This window comes from Sarcophilus harrisii, chromosome 2, assembly GCF_902635505.1.
Source record: "Sarcophilus harrisii chromosome 2, mSarHar1.11, whole genome shotgun sequence".
NCBI lineage: Eukaryota > Metazoa > Chordata > Mammalia > Dasyuromorphia > Dasyuridae > Sarcophilus > Sarcophilus harrisii.
Window position 1 is genome coordinate 16,523,883 of NC_045427.1, and position 14,584 is coordinate 16,538,466.

Genomic DNA, 14,584 nt, shown 5'->3' on the forward strand with positions numbered 1-14,584 from the left:
TAGCTAAATTGGTCAGTGACAAACAAATGAAGAAAATTTTTATCTAAGGGTAAGGTTTTTTGTTTAATTCCCCACGGTAGATATGAGGGAAAAGGCCCTGGGAAAAGGAATCCACACCCTGTGTGAATTGAGGCAAGTTCAGGAGAAGATTAGAAATCAGATTCTTTCACTTCAGACCTAAACTTTTCCTCATCAGTAGCTGTTTCCATTCACATAAGAAATGCACTCATTGTTACCCATCACATATTAACATTATAAATGTTATCTCTATACCACTTAGGGATTAATTGAAATCATAGCCCTTTGCTGAATTTACACATAGAGAAGCTGAGAACTGCCTTAGGAAGACAACACTCCACTCGTCTTGTGGATTCCTTTTGGCCTCATTTTCCAAATCTGTAAAATTAGGGTGGTGGAAGTAGTTGAAGTGACTTGCTGGGTCCTTTCTAAATTTCTGGGATCTTATCAGAAAACTGGAGACTAGAGCTTTCAAAATTCATGCTGTTATTTCCTCCTTTCTTACTGATCCCAATCCTCCCCTTTAAGATTATAGAAGGGGAAAATCACTTTGTAAGTAGGCTAATGAAAGGATATATAGCACCTTTTTCTATTTAAAGACTCTTGAGAGGTAATGTAGGGGAGAGGGAACCATATTATGGAGAAGAAATATGGAGCAGTATATAGGGAGAGCAACGGACCTGGGATAAGGAAAAGGTAGGTTTAAATCCCTCCACTTAACACCCGCTGGACAATCCAACAATGGGGGGAGTGGAGATAATGACAGATCTCCACAGGGATGAAATAAGATGTTTCTTCCCCCTCTCTTTTTCCCAATGATATCTCTGTTCTGAAACAAAACAAAAAACCTCTTCTAGAAAAATGTCAATATAGGGCCCTTCTAACTCCCCTCAGTGGCCCACCATTAATTTATTTTTCAGGACAGACCCGAGAAGTGTAGAAGTAAGACAATCAAACAATTAGACATGTTTCCAATATGACCTTTATTGAGCAAGAACTGCTGGGACGTTTTACATCAATCCACAAAAGGTTGCAAACTGTGCATGTCAGAGGTTCTCCCATGAATGAATGCCCATCTTAATTGCACCAGTGAGGTAAACATAATTATTCAATAAATAGCTTCCTTAAGGCTAAGAGTTCGGTTTCATTATTATTATTATCATGATCATTATTATTAGTATTAATATGATTTTTTTGGCTCAGTTGAATCTTTGCATAATACATCTCAAGACATCCCTCCAGAGTGTCCCCCCCCTTCCAACAGCTTAGGAAATGGGAAAAAGAAAAACTTCCTAGATACATTACAGATCATGCATTGTTAATCCCCCAAAGACTGTGAAGGGAGCACACCCTGAGCTTGCATGCAGGTCCCTTATGTTGCACAAAGTAAAATACAGTGTCAGGAGCCCTCATGGGAGAACCGGTTCTGCTTTGAAGCCGTCAATCACATGCATTTTGAAGTTGTCATATGGCTTAACCTTTTGTACTGACTGATTCTCCTATTCGCTCTGGGTGACTTCTTTGACTACAGCATGAGAGGTGACCTTCTCTACCTTTTTTGTGGACACTAGCTTCTCCTCAAAGGTTTCTTCATGCTCCTCTACCTTTTGGGTCACGGTGACAGATTTGGTGATGTATTTGGTAGCTCCATCCCCACCTTCACTGGTGATTTTCTCTATCTTTTTGGTCACCACGACTTTCTCTTCACTCTTGTCTCCCTCTTTCTTTTCCTCTGCGGGGCTCAAGTCAAGCCCATTGGTGACCACCCCTTTCTCCTCTTCTCTCCCGCTACCTTTTTCTTTGGTTTCCTGTTCCTCCTCCTCCCCCTCTTTGCCTTCTACCTCCCCATTGATTGCTATGTCTTCCTTTGTGGATCCCTTTGAACCCTGGTCACTTCCTTCCTCACTCCCTCCCTCCTCCTCTTCAACCTCTTTCTCAGAACCAACCTTAGTGGATTTGGTGACAGTGTCCACCTCTTCCACGACCGTTTCTTTGACAGGGGACTCAGCTTTTTTCTTTTCAGGGACTTCTTTTGCACGTTCTTCCTTTTTCTCTTCTTTGGGGGATTCCTTCTCTCCTGCAGCCACTGCAGCTTCTTCCTTCTCTTCCTCTGCTTTAGCTTTCACCTCCTCCACAGGAGATTTTGGCATTGGTGATTTTGGCATGGGAGACTTTGGCATGGGAGATTTGGCTGTAGGGGACAGAGCCACAGGGGACTTTGCTGTTGGTGACTTTTCTGGGGGTGACAGAGCCGCAGGGGACTTGGCTGTGGGGGATTTTGCTGGGGGAGACAGGGCTGCAGGAGACTTTGCTGTGGGTGACTTTGCTGGGGGTGACAGGGCCACAGGAGACTTGGCTTTTTCTGTTTTCACTGATGTAGATTCTACAACAAGCTCCTTGATGACGACTTTTTCCTTAGTCTTCACTTCTGTTTTTTCCTCCTTAGCCTCCAGTTCTTCACCTTCAGCTTCAGTTTCTCCTTCTTCTTGTTCACCCTCATCTTTTTCACTGGATCCTTCCTTTTCAGAGCCTCCTTCCTCTGCTTGGTCTGACTTAGCACCCTCATCTTCTTCTTCCTCCTCCTCTGCCTCCTCTTCCCCTTCTTCTTTCTCACCTTCTTCCTCACCTTCCTTGGCTTCTGGAGCAGCAGCCTCCACAGCAGCCTTTTTGGTGGCAACAATTTCTTCCTCTTCAGCTGCTTCTTCTTCCTCCTTTTCCTCTTCCTCCTTCATGGCGCTAGAAGCCAATTCTGCTTCAATAGCTGCCAGGGCATCTTCCATCTCTGACTTTTCATCTTCCACCTTGGTCTCTTCTATGATCTCCTCTACAAATTTGTGCTGAACCTTCAGCTTGGGGGCCTCCACTTTTGTTTTCTGTATTTTACTGGATATTGTGACGGAAGGCTGTCTGTGTGTGTAGAGAGGGCCAGTGAGGCTGCCGGAAAACGTACTGAACCTGGTCTCCTCGCCTTCTAGCAATTTTCTGGGGAGACAAAGAACATGGGAATATGACTCGAGAGCTAAACCTGCCAGGCTTTGCTTGGATGTGGATGAAACTAGGTAAAAATAGTGTCTGGAGTAAGCAGGATCCCAGAAAACCAATCTCCTGAAAACTCAAAATTAATAGACAATAAATAAACTTGTTTACAGTGTCAGAACTAGAGAAACTAGATAATCACCAAGCAACTCCTTGGCAGATCATTACATTGCAGATGAACTGCTGGGGAGGGAGGGGCACTATTTAGTGTTAAGTACTTGTTCAATGGTACCCTAGTGGCCTGAGGGAATGACTGCAACTTTTTCCTTAAACTACTAGCTTCTTCCAGAATATGACTCGGGTTTGGCAGAGACTTCAGGTTAATATTTCCTTCATTAAAACAAACTAACAAAAACCAGTTCTAGCACCTAAACAAAACTTCTTCTCTGTAGTAACTTAGGCCTTAGATGGAAAATAATATTTTTATTTAGTTTAGGGAGTCTTACCTTTTGGTGTGTTAGCTCTTCATCACCTGATTAACAGTTATGAAGCTTACAAACTCCTCAGGTGAATGTTTTTAAACAATTCAAAGAAAATGCTAAATTTCTTCTAGGGTTTAAGAGAAAAAGATAGCTTTTTTGCTTATCAAAATTCACGGACCTCCTGAAATCTATCTATGGAACCCTTTGGGAACCTTAGATTCCCAAGTTAAGAATTCCTGGCCTAGAATCTGTTACATTTCAATTCTGCAAAAAACCAAACCAAACCAAAATAAAAAAAAAACTGTTTTGAATAAGTAAACATTTATTATGTGTCAAACAACTTTTCATTTAAAGGACAGTAGTATGTTTAGATGGCTGCATGAATGGAAAAAAGAGATAAATTTATAATTCAATTATTGTCTAAATTCCATCACGACTAGCTTTGGAGCTGAAAGAACGTTTTGATATAAGAAACATGTCTTTATTCATAACCTTTTGCTGGGGGCTCCAACTCTCTGGAAAAGCTCAATTTTTGGTCAGTTTATCATCGTTTTAAATCAGCCAGATGGTGGCAACAGCAAACCAACACTCGTTTTTTTCTGAATAAGGAAGACCCCTACCAAGTGGAGAAAAAGTCCATTGTTTTATTGATGTCAGAATAAAGATTGAAATGATTTAAAAAAATTAAAGGCATATTTTTTTTTTGAAAAATGTGAAAGAGAATCTTGAACTAAGCCCAAAGATTCAGCATAGAAAGTGGCTCAGATTAGACTGGATGAGAAAGAGGTTTAAACTTGAAAAGATTGAGAAACATTTCCAAAGAACATACTTGCCAGTCACTCTCCCAATTATTCATCTAGTTTTGTGGATCTTAATTAAAGGCATAGCAGCACTAAATGCCATGTTATGATGTAAAAAGAACTTCAAACGATATGAAAAAACAAAACTAAAGAAAAACCCAAACCTTAACTTTTGTATATGTCTGTGTATGCTCTCACCAATACCAACTCTCCCAAGCTGCAGTGTCCCTCGCTCTATCTAAATGGGTGGCGCCAGTTTGCCAGAACAGACTCTGCAGTGCTGTGATTATTCCAGACACGTCCACAGCGGGGCTACCATACCTGTATGCTGCAATCTCAATATCCAGGGCCATCTTGACATTGAGGAGATCCTGGTATTCCCGCAAATGACGTGCCATCTCCCACTTGGTTCCCCGGAGCTCATTTTCCAGCTGATGAATCGTGTCCTGAAAACAAACAGCCCAAGTTTCCAACGGGTCAACAACATGCAAGCAGAAAACAAATTCTCTTCCCTTCTCTTCTCCCTTCTCCCCAGACCTTAGCTTGCACTCTTTACAGATGCTCACTAAGCAGAAAGTATTCTGGGCCAGCTGCCAGGCTCCTACCAGCCTAGTGCAAAAACAATCTCGTCACCTCCATCGATTTATAACGGGAGTCAAGGATGAAGTGAACAAAAGAAAAACAACAGAAGGCGTTTTAATCTTTCTTTTAAAAAAATGTCCTGTTAGACAAACTGTTTAATCTTTACTTGTGAACTAATATCTCCAACTTAGGAAATGACACTTAAAAATCCACTCAAAATCATTTTGCCATTTGAAACGCAAAAGATGAGAAAACCACTAACTTTTCTTAAGACTTTTTAAGGAGCATGCACAAACTCGGGAAGATGGCAAATCGCAAGTTGAGACACATTTTAGGAAAGAGCTAGAGAGGGCGCTCCAGAAGTTTGGCACTTTCTTAAGAGTAGGATGGGAACTTTGAAAGATTTTTTTTTCCTTTTCTCTTCCTGGGCTAAGCCCCCTCTGCCTCTAAAGGACTAGGAAGGGAAGATGAAAGGTACTCGGCTGGAGGACACAAAGAGATGGGGAGGGGCTGGTTCTGGAAGGAGGTAGGATGGAGGACTAGGGCGGAGAGGATCGAAACGGAGAGGAGAGGAGATGCAGGTCTAAAGGGCGCAAAAACTGCGGGATCTGCGGAGCGGGGTTCTGAATTGCGCGGACTATGTCAGAGGAGACAAAGGGGAAGTAGTTGAGGTTTGGAAAGGCGAAGAAAGACGAGGGAGTGGGGGCAGCGGCTGAGAAAGGAATGGGGCGCGGGGGTGGGGAGGGGATTCTAGAGATGCAGAAGGGTTGGGAGGAGGAGATACGGGGAAGAGGATAAGGAACATGCAAGGAAGGGATCGGGAGGGTGCGGGGAGAAAGGGAGCTGGGGAGCGGCACGGGAGGAGCACTGCGGCTCTCCTTCCCGCCCCCGGCCGTCCTGCCGGCCGGCCCCTCCCGCCTCACCTGGTAGCTGCTCAGATCGTGATTGTGGCGCTCCTCGATGTCACTGAGCTGTCTCTCCAGGGACTCCTTGGTCCCGCGCACGGACTCGAGCTCGATGCTCTTGGACTGCAGCTGGCGGCGGTACTCGGCGATCTCCTCCTTGGCGGAGCGGATGGCCTCCTTGTTCTGCTCGGCCGCCTCGGTGAGCTTGGCGTAGCGGCACTTGAACCACTCCTCGGCCTGGTGCATGTTCTGGTCCGAGTGGCACTCGAGCTGGGAGCGGATCTCCTTGAGCGCCGACGTGATGTCCGTCTTCAGGTAGTCCTTGCGCTCCACCGTGATGTGCGACGCCTGGATCTGCGCCAGCAGGTCGGCCACCTCCTCCTCGTGGTTGCTGCGCAGGAAGGCCACCTCGTCCTGCAGCGACTGCACCTTCTTGTCCAGCTCCACCTTGACCAGGGACGCCTCCTCGATGTCCTTGCGCAGCGCGCGGACGGCAGCCTCCGTGTCGTCGCGAAGTCGCGCCTCCTCATCGAAGCGCTCCTTGAGGCGGTGGATGTCCTCCTCCAGGTGCTCGGACTCGAGCTGCACCTGCGCCTTCTCGTGGTTCACCTGCTCCAGGCCGGCGCGGAGCTCGCGCAGCTCCTGCTCGTAGACATCGCCGAGCTGCGCGTGGGACGCCTGCTTCTGGCGCAGAGCCTGGATCTCGGCCTCGATCTCCTGGTTCTGCTGCTCCAGCGAGTGCACCTTCTCGATGTAGCCGGCGAAGCGGTCGTTGAGACCCTGCAGCTGCTCCTTCTCGTTGGCGCGCACCAGCTTGAAGTCGACGCCCACGCCCGCGCCGGTCCCGTTCAGGAGCGAGGAGGACTGGCTGAAGTCCAGGCTGCTCTCGGCCGAGCTGAGCAGCGCCGAGCCCAGGCCGCCGTAGGCGCTGCGGGGGACGGAGCGCTTGTAGGACACGGACACGGCCGAGCTGCTCAGGCTGCCGCCGCCGGCCGAGCCGCGGGACCAGGACTGGGAGCGGAAGCCGCTGGAGGGCGAGCCGCCGCTGGTGCGGCTGTAGCTGGCGCGGGTCTCGGTGACCCGCCGGTAGGCGGCCGGCGCGCCCAGCGACTCCAGCGCGTAGCTCATGGTGGACGGCTCCGGGAGGCACGGGGCCGGCTCAGCGCTCTGCCGGCCGCTGCGCGCCCCCTTTTATAGGCGGCTGCGGCGCCCGCGGGGCAGGGCGGGGAGCCGCCCCGCCGACGCACGCCCCGCGCCGTGGCCGCAGTGGCACGGGGGGCGGGGCCAAGCGCTCGGGGGCGGGGCGGGGGCGGGGCGAAGCCCCGGGAGCAGCTGGCCCGCTGCCTGGGCTGGACTCGCCGGCCTCTCTCCCCTCCCCCGCTCTCGCTACAGCCTCTGATCTTCGTTCCTCCCCCACCCCGTCCTCCGGGGCATCTCGGGGCCCCTCTCTCGGCCCTCTCCTTGGGGCCCCGCCATTTCAGTTGCCCTGTTCCTATGCCCCTCCTCCACTGATCCTCGACCCTAATCCCCTCTACTCTCCTTTCACCCCTCTCCGGTCGGCTTCATCCCGCCCCCAGAATCTCTCCGTGTTTCTTCCATTTTCTGCTCTCTCGCACTCTTTTTTGTCTTTAACCCCTTTCTCTCCCCCTCCCCTCTTCCGTCCTCATTCTTCTACTCGCATCACCCACCACTCCTTCACCTTGTTTCTGTGCCTCGGTCTTCTGGGGACCCCCTTTTATCCCAAGCTCCCCTTCCTGAGCCTCCTTCTTGTATCCAGGCCCCAGTCTTGCTTCCACTTTCTTCCCCTTTTCATAACTGTTCTTGCCCTTGTCAATGCCCCCTTTCCCTTAGTTCTTCTCCAGCTCATGGGGTCCCTTTTGCTCTGGACCTCTCTCTTTACCCCCTACTCTTTGCTTCTCTTCGAGTCTGGCTGCTTATTTTCATCCCTAACACGGTGCTTCCCCCACCATTTCTCCTCCACTTTGGCCCTCTACTTTTCTTTCACCTCCAGCTGCGTCCTCTTGTCTGTCCTACGTCCTCCCCGCCCCCAACCTGTCATCCCTAGGAAGATCGTTGTCCTTTCCACTTCCAGCCTCTCTCCAGCCTTCTCCCCACATCTCGTCTCCCACCAGCCACCTATTGCTTCTCATTCTCTATGTGCTCCTTCCCAGACAGCACTCGTCACCGTCCTTCTACATTTATTTTTTCTTCATGTAGACTCTCTTCAACTTCTTTACTTCCTTTCACTCCTTTGCAGTCCCCTCCCCGTCCCCATTTCCTTCTTTCTCAGTCTTTCCCTCGCCCTGTCTGCCTTATCTCCGTGTTTTCGTTCACCCCCTTTTCTTGTAGTTCCCTCTTCCTTCCCACTTCCACTTTCTCCACTTAAGCCCCACCCCCAACAATTCTATCAGGGATGCCTGACGTCCCTCCTCCCTTTCTCAGCCGCATTTCACATCTCTAACCGTGTTCTTCCCTCTTCCCTTCCCCCTCTCTTTCTTCAATTCCTTTTCCTGGACCCCTGCTTTTTTCCTCCTCCTCCTCCTCCTCTTCTCGCTTTGTTTCCCTCCCCGCCCCCTCCCCCCGTCATCTCCCCCCTCCCCCCCCAATCCATACAGCAGCCGGAGATGAGCTCATTAGAGTCAGGCCAAACAGGGGGAAAAAAAAGCCAGAGGGCTAGGTTGGGGTTTGGGGAAGTTCTGGGGAGAGCTGGGTCGGATTTTTTTGGTTGCTTGTTCTAAAAGGGGGATCCTGCCAGACGCTCTGTCTTAATTATGAGGGACAGCTCGTTGCAACGGCCCGGGGAGAAGGTAAGGAGTGTGTACGTTCGCGCTATGGCGGCCATCAGTACCAAGGCCAGCGCCCCAGGCTGGCAAACTGAGGAGATCCAGCACACATCGTCCACAGCGGCACCGGGGACCCTGTACCCAGAATTTCTTTTTTGATTATCGAGGGCTTCCCTTCTCCTCCGCATGAACGCACTGTAGCGTGGGCTTTCTCTCTCTCTCTCTTTTTTAAGCCTCGCTAGGAATACACAGTGTCTTGTCTGCAATGCAGTGAGCACATGTACAGGGCACAGCTTAAAACAGGCAGATGAAACAAATCCAACACTATAATTCATTTCTGGAATGATATATTCTTTGCCTAGGAGACTATGGAGATGGTTAGAGGGAAGTAGAAGGATACAGGGAGTGATATTTGAAGGTCAAATAAGAAGTTTGCTCAGGATAATGCTCCATTTTTATGATTTCAAGTCATGAACGATTCACTTGCTGATGTTTTGGTTCAAATATATATTTAATTAATGGGAAAATGTAGCATGAAGATAGATCAGATTACTAGTTACATTTACTCAAAAATCCTAACGTTGATATTAGAATCCTGAATAAAGTGAACTACTATTTCTCATTTTTTGAAATTAAAGTGATCTTTACCTCAACCTACTCCATGGCAATCCCCTTTATTTGATGTTTGATGTGAAAAGGGAACATAAAGTATTTTTTTAAATTTAAATATGCATGTATTCATAAATGAACTATCCACACAAATAAGTGCCTGGAGAAGTTGCAAATATATTAATTTTTTGAACTCATATTTTAGGGTGACAAACGTTGGAATTAATACCAGGAGGTCTGCCAATGTTTGAATGGACCACAAATAGGGGAAAAGTTGGTTTCAGGAAGAAATGCATGCAATTTCTAAAAAGAAATCTGGTGTTCCAGAGGACTTTTCAGCACTATGCTAGAACTAAACTTGCTTTTTTTTCCCCAAGTGGGTGATCTATAACTCCGACTATATGGTGAACCCCCCTCCCTCCGCAAGATGGCCTTAAGTAGTTGATATAAGATAAAAATTAGGAAGCTGGGTTGATGTGAACTGTCAGTTCTTTAAGTAGGTTTTCTGCTCCATCTGGAGTCCATGACAGAAAAGAATTGAAATTGCAGAACTCTTACTGCTTCATTAATATGACCAGACTGCAGCATTGCAGTCTGCGTGGGAGAGACCTGAACACTTTGGTCCACTTGATGTAGTTGAAACTCCAAGCAAGGAGGGACCCTGTGTTGATAACTAAGGGCCCAGAGACCAGATGGTAAAAAAAGGGTGCTTGTGAATTGTAGCAGGAAGTGGATTATAGGAGAATCTATGATTTAAAAATCTGGATCAATAGTCTTTGATACAAAGAAAGAGAAAAGGAAAAGGAAAAAAAAACCTGACCTCTGTAGATTTCTGCAAGATTATCAGGCAAGACTCAGCAGGATGCTGGTTCTCAGTGAAGAACTGGCATGCAAAAGATTTATAGAAAGGGAGATTAGTTTCTTGTTACATTCTGCTTTGGTGTGTGTGTGTGTGTGTGTGTGTGTGTATAAAGATATAAAGATCTTGGCTTGTGGAGGAGGTGGTTGCAAATGCAGTCAGATTGCTGCAATGATAGCACATGGTTAAGAGGTTTGTGGGCTTCTCCCTTTATGCATCCTCAGAGCTTTGGGAATGAGATGACTCTGCAGATAGATATTTGCAAGAAAATGTATGTCCACTGCTACAGTTAGGCAGTTTTTGATTCTAGCCCAATTGGCCCAGGAATTGTGAAGCTTTTAGTTAATTGGAGGAGGATGAAACCTGACTAATATATGAAAAAAATAAATTTAAAAAGTATTGTCAGTTATTGTGATATTGTAGTTTATAATTTAAGAAACATATGAATTACACAATCAATCAATTTGAATCTGTGCCTAACAGTAAATTTTGGTAGGTGCACTCATAACTTTAAGCAATTTTTGTTATTCATGGAAAAGAAAAAGTTTAAAGCTTAGAAATGACTGGCAGATCTGCATCAAAAGAGGTTTTACTTTCCTCACTTAAATTTGCAAATGGTTTTCATGAAAGTGATATGTACATTGTATTATTGTGTGCTTCCTACTTTGCACCAGCTTTTCTGTGAGAACTGACAATCAGAGCTGGGAGAATACAGGACTGCTGGAGTGATCCTTAATGCCCCGATAACTCAGTAGAGATAATATTTTATAATACTTATTCAATTCAATTGAATTCAATGATTCAATATCATGAAAGTTTGGGTATGATTTTAAACTAAGTTGGAATATAGTCATATTGAATGCTTTTTCACTCAAACCATTTTGTGATGAAAGTTGTGTGGTTTAAGGGGCTATGTAAGTTAAGGCAAGCAAGGCACATATAAGGAAAGAGAGAAATAATATGCACCAATTAAAGTATGCATGTATGACTATATTGAATATATATGTATAGAAAGAAACTCCTTCAGAGTACCATAACTTTTTAGTCTCAGGTTCGGTTTTAGTCACGTCTTAAGAGAAACCCAGAATCATCTCCAGTGATACATATAGACATATTAACTTTCAGTCTCAGAGATTTCTTTTTGTAATGTCATTTTACTGTTTCCAAAAGCTCAATTCCTTAGGAAATAACTTCATCAGGCTTGGTGGTTATGTTGGGAGGAGACTATTGATCGATCATATTAAACAAAGGCTTATGATATTTTAAAATATGTATATATAACATTGTTTAATATTATTAATTTCCTTTGTCACCTATATATTTCATCTTATGCATTTAAAAATGGTATTCTGTGGACACTATAGACTTTACCAGACTGCCAAAGGGATCCATGACAAAAAAAAAATGGATTAAAACTCCTGATATAGTCTCACTTCCTCATTTTATAGATAGAACATATAACACCCAAAGAAATAAAATGATTTACTTAGGATCACATAGATAGTCAGATTCACAAGTAGACTCACACCTAGGGCTTTTATCTCCATAGTTAGTGCTTTGTCTATTGTATCCCACTGCCTCTTATTGAAATAAAGGTTTGCTGCCTCATGCATTTTTAGACTTACCGTTTACAATTCTTTCTTCCTTTGAAAGGAGTGAGGGTGGGCAGAGAGATATATCCATTTAGGAGATTTTAAAGGAACTTATTATCTATTCTTGTAGAAAATCACCACCACTCTTTGTGGTAGCTCCTATTAGAGAAAGGAAATTTACCTTTCCTTGGCTGGGGAGCCTGAGACCGAGACTGTCAAATGATTATTTCTAAACTTCTCTTTGCTGATGGTCCCAGGGAGTGTTGCTGTAGAAAGGAGACAATATAGAGAATGGGAAAGTTGATATAAAGGAGATGGGAGATGGATATGCATCCCCCTTGGTCCCAGAGGGCATTAGGGACTTCTTAAGCATAGGTTCTGAAGATTAGCCTTTATAAAAGAATCAGAAGTTTCTTGGTTTACAGCATTGTGCATGTTCCTGGCTCTCTGTAACTAGGCTAAATTCATCCGGGGTTGCACCACAATGCAGCTTTTCCTGAAGTAACTTATTGAGCTATTGAACTGTCCAATTCCCCTGCAAAGGCGTTCTCAAACTTCATTTGTCTGATTTGTGTACTCAGTGGTAAATGATTTCATGGGGAAGACATTGTATGCCTAAAAAAATACCAGAAGAGGCAAAAGGTAGAAAGAACCTGGATTTGGGCTCCCCCACATTTTGAGAAGAGCTTCAGTTTTTGTCTCTAACTTGCCTTGCAGAAGTTTTTGCTTCGTAATGCTTTCACACCCCCATCATAGTTCAGTTCGGCTGGAAAGCCGGAGGAGGGCTCAGAATTCATTTTCTTTTGATGCAGTCATGCCAAAAGGGATTCTAAAAATACAGCTCAGTAGAACGCATGGACAAATGTTAATGCTGTATTAATTTGCAGCATGCTTTTAATTGACTGCATGGTCTTTCTCTGCAAAGTTGAATAATTTGATTTTTTTTTTTTGCACTTGAATTTTTTAAAACCCTGCAATGCACAGAATTTTACATCAGCTCAGTCATAGCATATTTATGGTAGCATGTGCCTGACTTTGCAAATAGGAGCTTTTTTACTAGAAGCTTGGAATTAAATTGGGGTTTAAGGAAGCAGATGAGTGGGCCAGCAAGTCTCAAGCCCATCTTTTAAAAGAAATAGACCCCAGATATTTGGAAGCACATCCAAAGTCTCAATTCCCTTTACTGTGTTAGCAACTTTGCTCTCAGTTGCATTTTCTGCTGAATCATGGAGACTCTGAAAATCAGTTTCCTAATAGGCATAGGCCAGGTGTGTGCTTCTACCAGCTCACTTTAACTGATTGTTAAATTTCAAAAGTGACCCTTTATACTTCAGAAATTGGCAACTGCTACAAATCAGAGCCTGATTTATTATTTTGTTGATTGTCTGGGCTTGAGAAAATGAGGGAGCAAATGTTAATAATGAAGATTAAACTTAAAAGTACATTATGAACACTTTTTTGGAGAGTCAATGGATAACTATTTCAAAGTATGCCCCTAGGGTAGACCCACCCCTGGGCAGACCACCTAGTACTAATTTAGTTCTTTGTTGCTGTTGTTCCTTCATTTTTCCATGGTATCTGACTCTTCATGGGTCTTTTTGGGATTTCTTTGCCAAAATAGTGAAGTGTTTTACCATTTTCTTCTTTAGATCATTTTACAGATAAGCAAACTTGAGGCAAACAGGATTAAGTGACTTAATTGATTGCATGGTTTTTTTCTGCTTAATTATATATATATTTGAGGCCAAACTTGAACTCAGGAAGATGAGTCTCCCTAACTCCGTACCTGATACTTTATCTACTTTGCCACGTAGCTGCTATTTGTTAGTCCCAGGCATCCATAATTTAGGAAAGGCACTGATAATCTAGAGAATGTTTAGGGGAGGGCAACCAGAACATGGGCAGATTTAGATTTTTCCTTCAAATTATATCTCAAATAATAGCTAGCTATGTGACCTTGGACAGGTCACATTTCTTAATTTACTCATCTCTAAAATTGAGTTAGTGTTAGTACCAACTCACAGCTTTAAAATTTAAGTGTGAGCTATTATTGTGAAAAAAGGATTAGACTTGTTCCAGTTGTCCCCAAATGAACCAGTGAGAAGATGAAGAAAGACAGCTCTAGATTTTATGGAAGAAACTCTAGAGAATTTCAGTGCTTACCTCAAGCACTACTTTTTGCATGATATTTTCTTTGGCTCCTCTAAATATTAGAGCCCTTTCTCACAAAGAACCATCTTATGTCTTATGTCTAGTGTGCACAAAACACATACATATATCATATACTATATTTATGTTTCTCCACAAACATATGTGCGTACATCCATTTTAATTGCTTAAGATTATAGGTAGGAAACATTATTCACACACAGACATCTAAGTAATTGTACATATTTCCAAGTTGTCTCCCCTGGATGGATTGTCTCCTAGAAGACAGGAACTGTTTTTACTTTTGTCCTTTTATCTCCAGTGTCTATCCTAGTGCTTAATAAATATTTGCTAAATGTTGCTTGATTGCTTTGTCAATGAACTAGAAGAAAAATCTTCCTAAAATTTTGAGCTAATCCCAAAGTGGAATGAACTGGGTATCATTTAATTTCCCTTCACTGTAGGTTTCTAAGTAGACTTTGGTTATGAACTACATTGTCATGGGGCATTTTGTTTAGATATGGATTTGACCAGATAGTTTATGAAATCCTATCTAATTCTGAGATATGACAATAACTCATTTCTGTTCAAAAGAGACTATAACTGGTATCTGATGAATTCTTTAACCAAAGGAACTACATATTGCTTTGTATTCTTGATTTTAGCAGAAAGAGCTCTGGACCAGAAAGCTAGAGGTCAAGGAATATTGCTAACACCAAATACTTGAATTCAAACAAATTTCAATATTTTGAAGGCTTTATTTCCATCACCCCCTGGAAAGTGATAGCATAGAACTAAATGATTCTTAAAGATTCCCCATAGTCAGAGTG

General features: G+C 44.2%; 1 protein-coding gene and 1 long non-coding RNA gene across 2 annotated transcripts in view; one reads left to right on the forward strand and one right to left on the reverse strand.

The window, feature by feature from the left end:
* Positions 1-982: 982 nt before the first annotated feature.
* Positions 983-6,945, reverse strand: NEFM (neurofilament medium). The gene is made up of 3 exons (XM_031949651.1): positions 5,782-6,945; positions 4,598-4,722; positions 983-3,000 (listed from the first exon to the last, which is right to left on the reverse strand). The coding sequence occupies exons 1-3, from the start codon at positions 6,889-6,891 to the stop codon at positions 1,518-1,520; spliced, it is 2,718 nt and encodes a 905-aa protein (XP_031805511.1). The 5' UTR covers positions 6,892-6,945; the 3' UTR covers positions 983-1,517.
* A 1,382-nt stretch (positions 6,946-8,327) lies between these two features.
* LOC116421231 overlaps positions 8,328-14,584 on the forward strand; it is a 142,862-nt gene continuing 136,605 nt past the window's right edge. The window contains exon 1 of the long non-coding RNA XR_004231530.1: positions 8,328-8,570. This is a non-coding gene — a long non-coding RNA (uncharacterized LOC116421231). The remainder of the gene's footprint in view (positions 8,571-14,584) is intronic.

Coding starts and splice junctions, on each gene's coding strand:
- NEFM (XM_031949651.1), bottom strand. CDS start 6,891: ATGAGCTACGCGCTGGAGTCGCTGGGCGCGCCGGCCGCCTACCGGCGG. Junction 4,723..5,781: donor ACGATCTGAGCAGCTACCAG/GTGAGGCGGGAG, acceptor GTTTGTTTTCAG/GACACGATTCATCAGCTGGA. Junction 3,001..4,597: donor ATTGAGATTGCAGCATACAG/GTATGGTAGCCC, acceptor TTGTCTCCCCAG/AAAATTGCTAGAAGGCGAGG.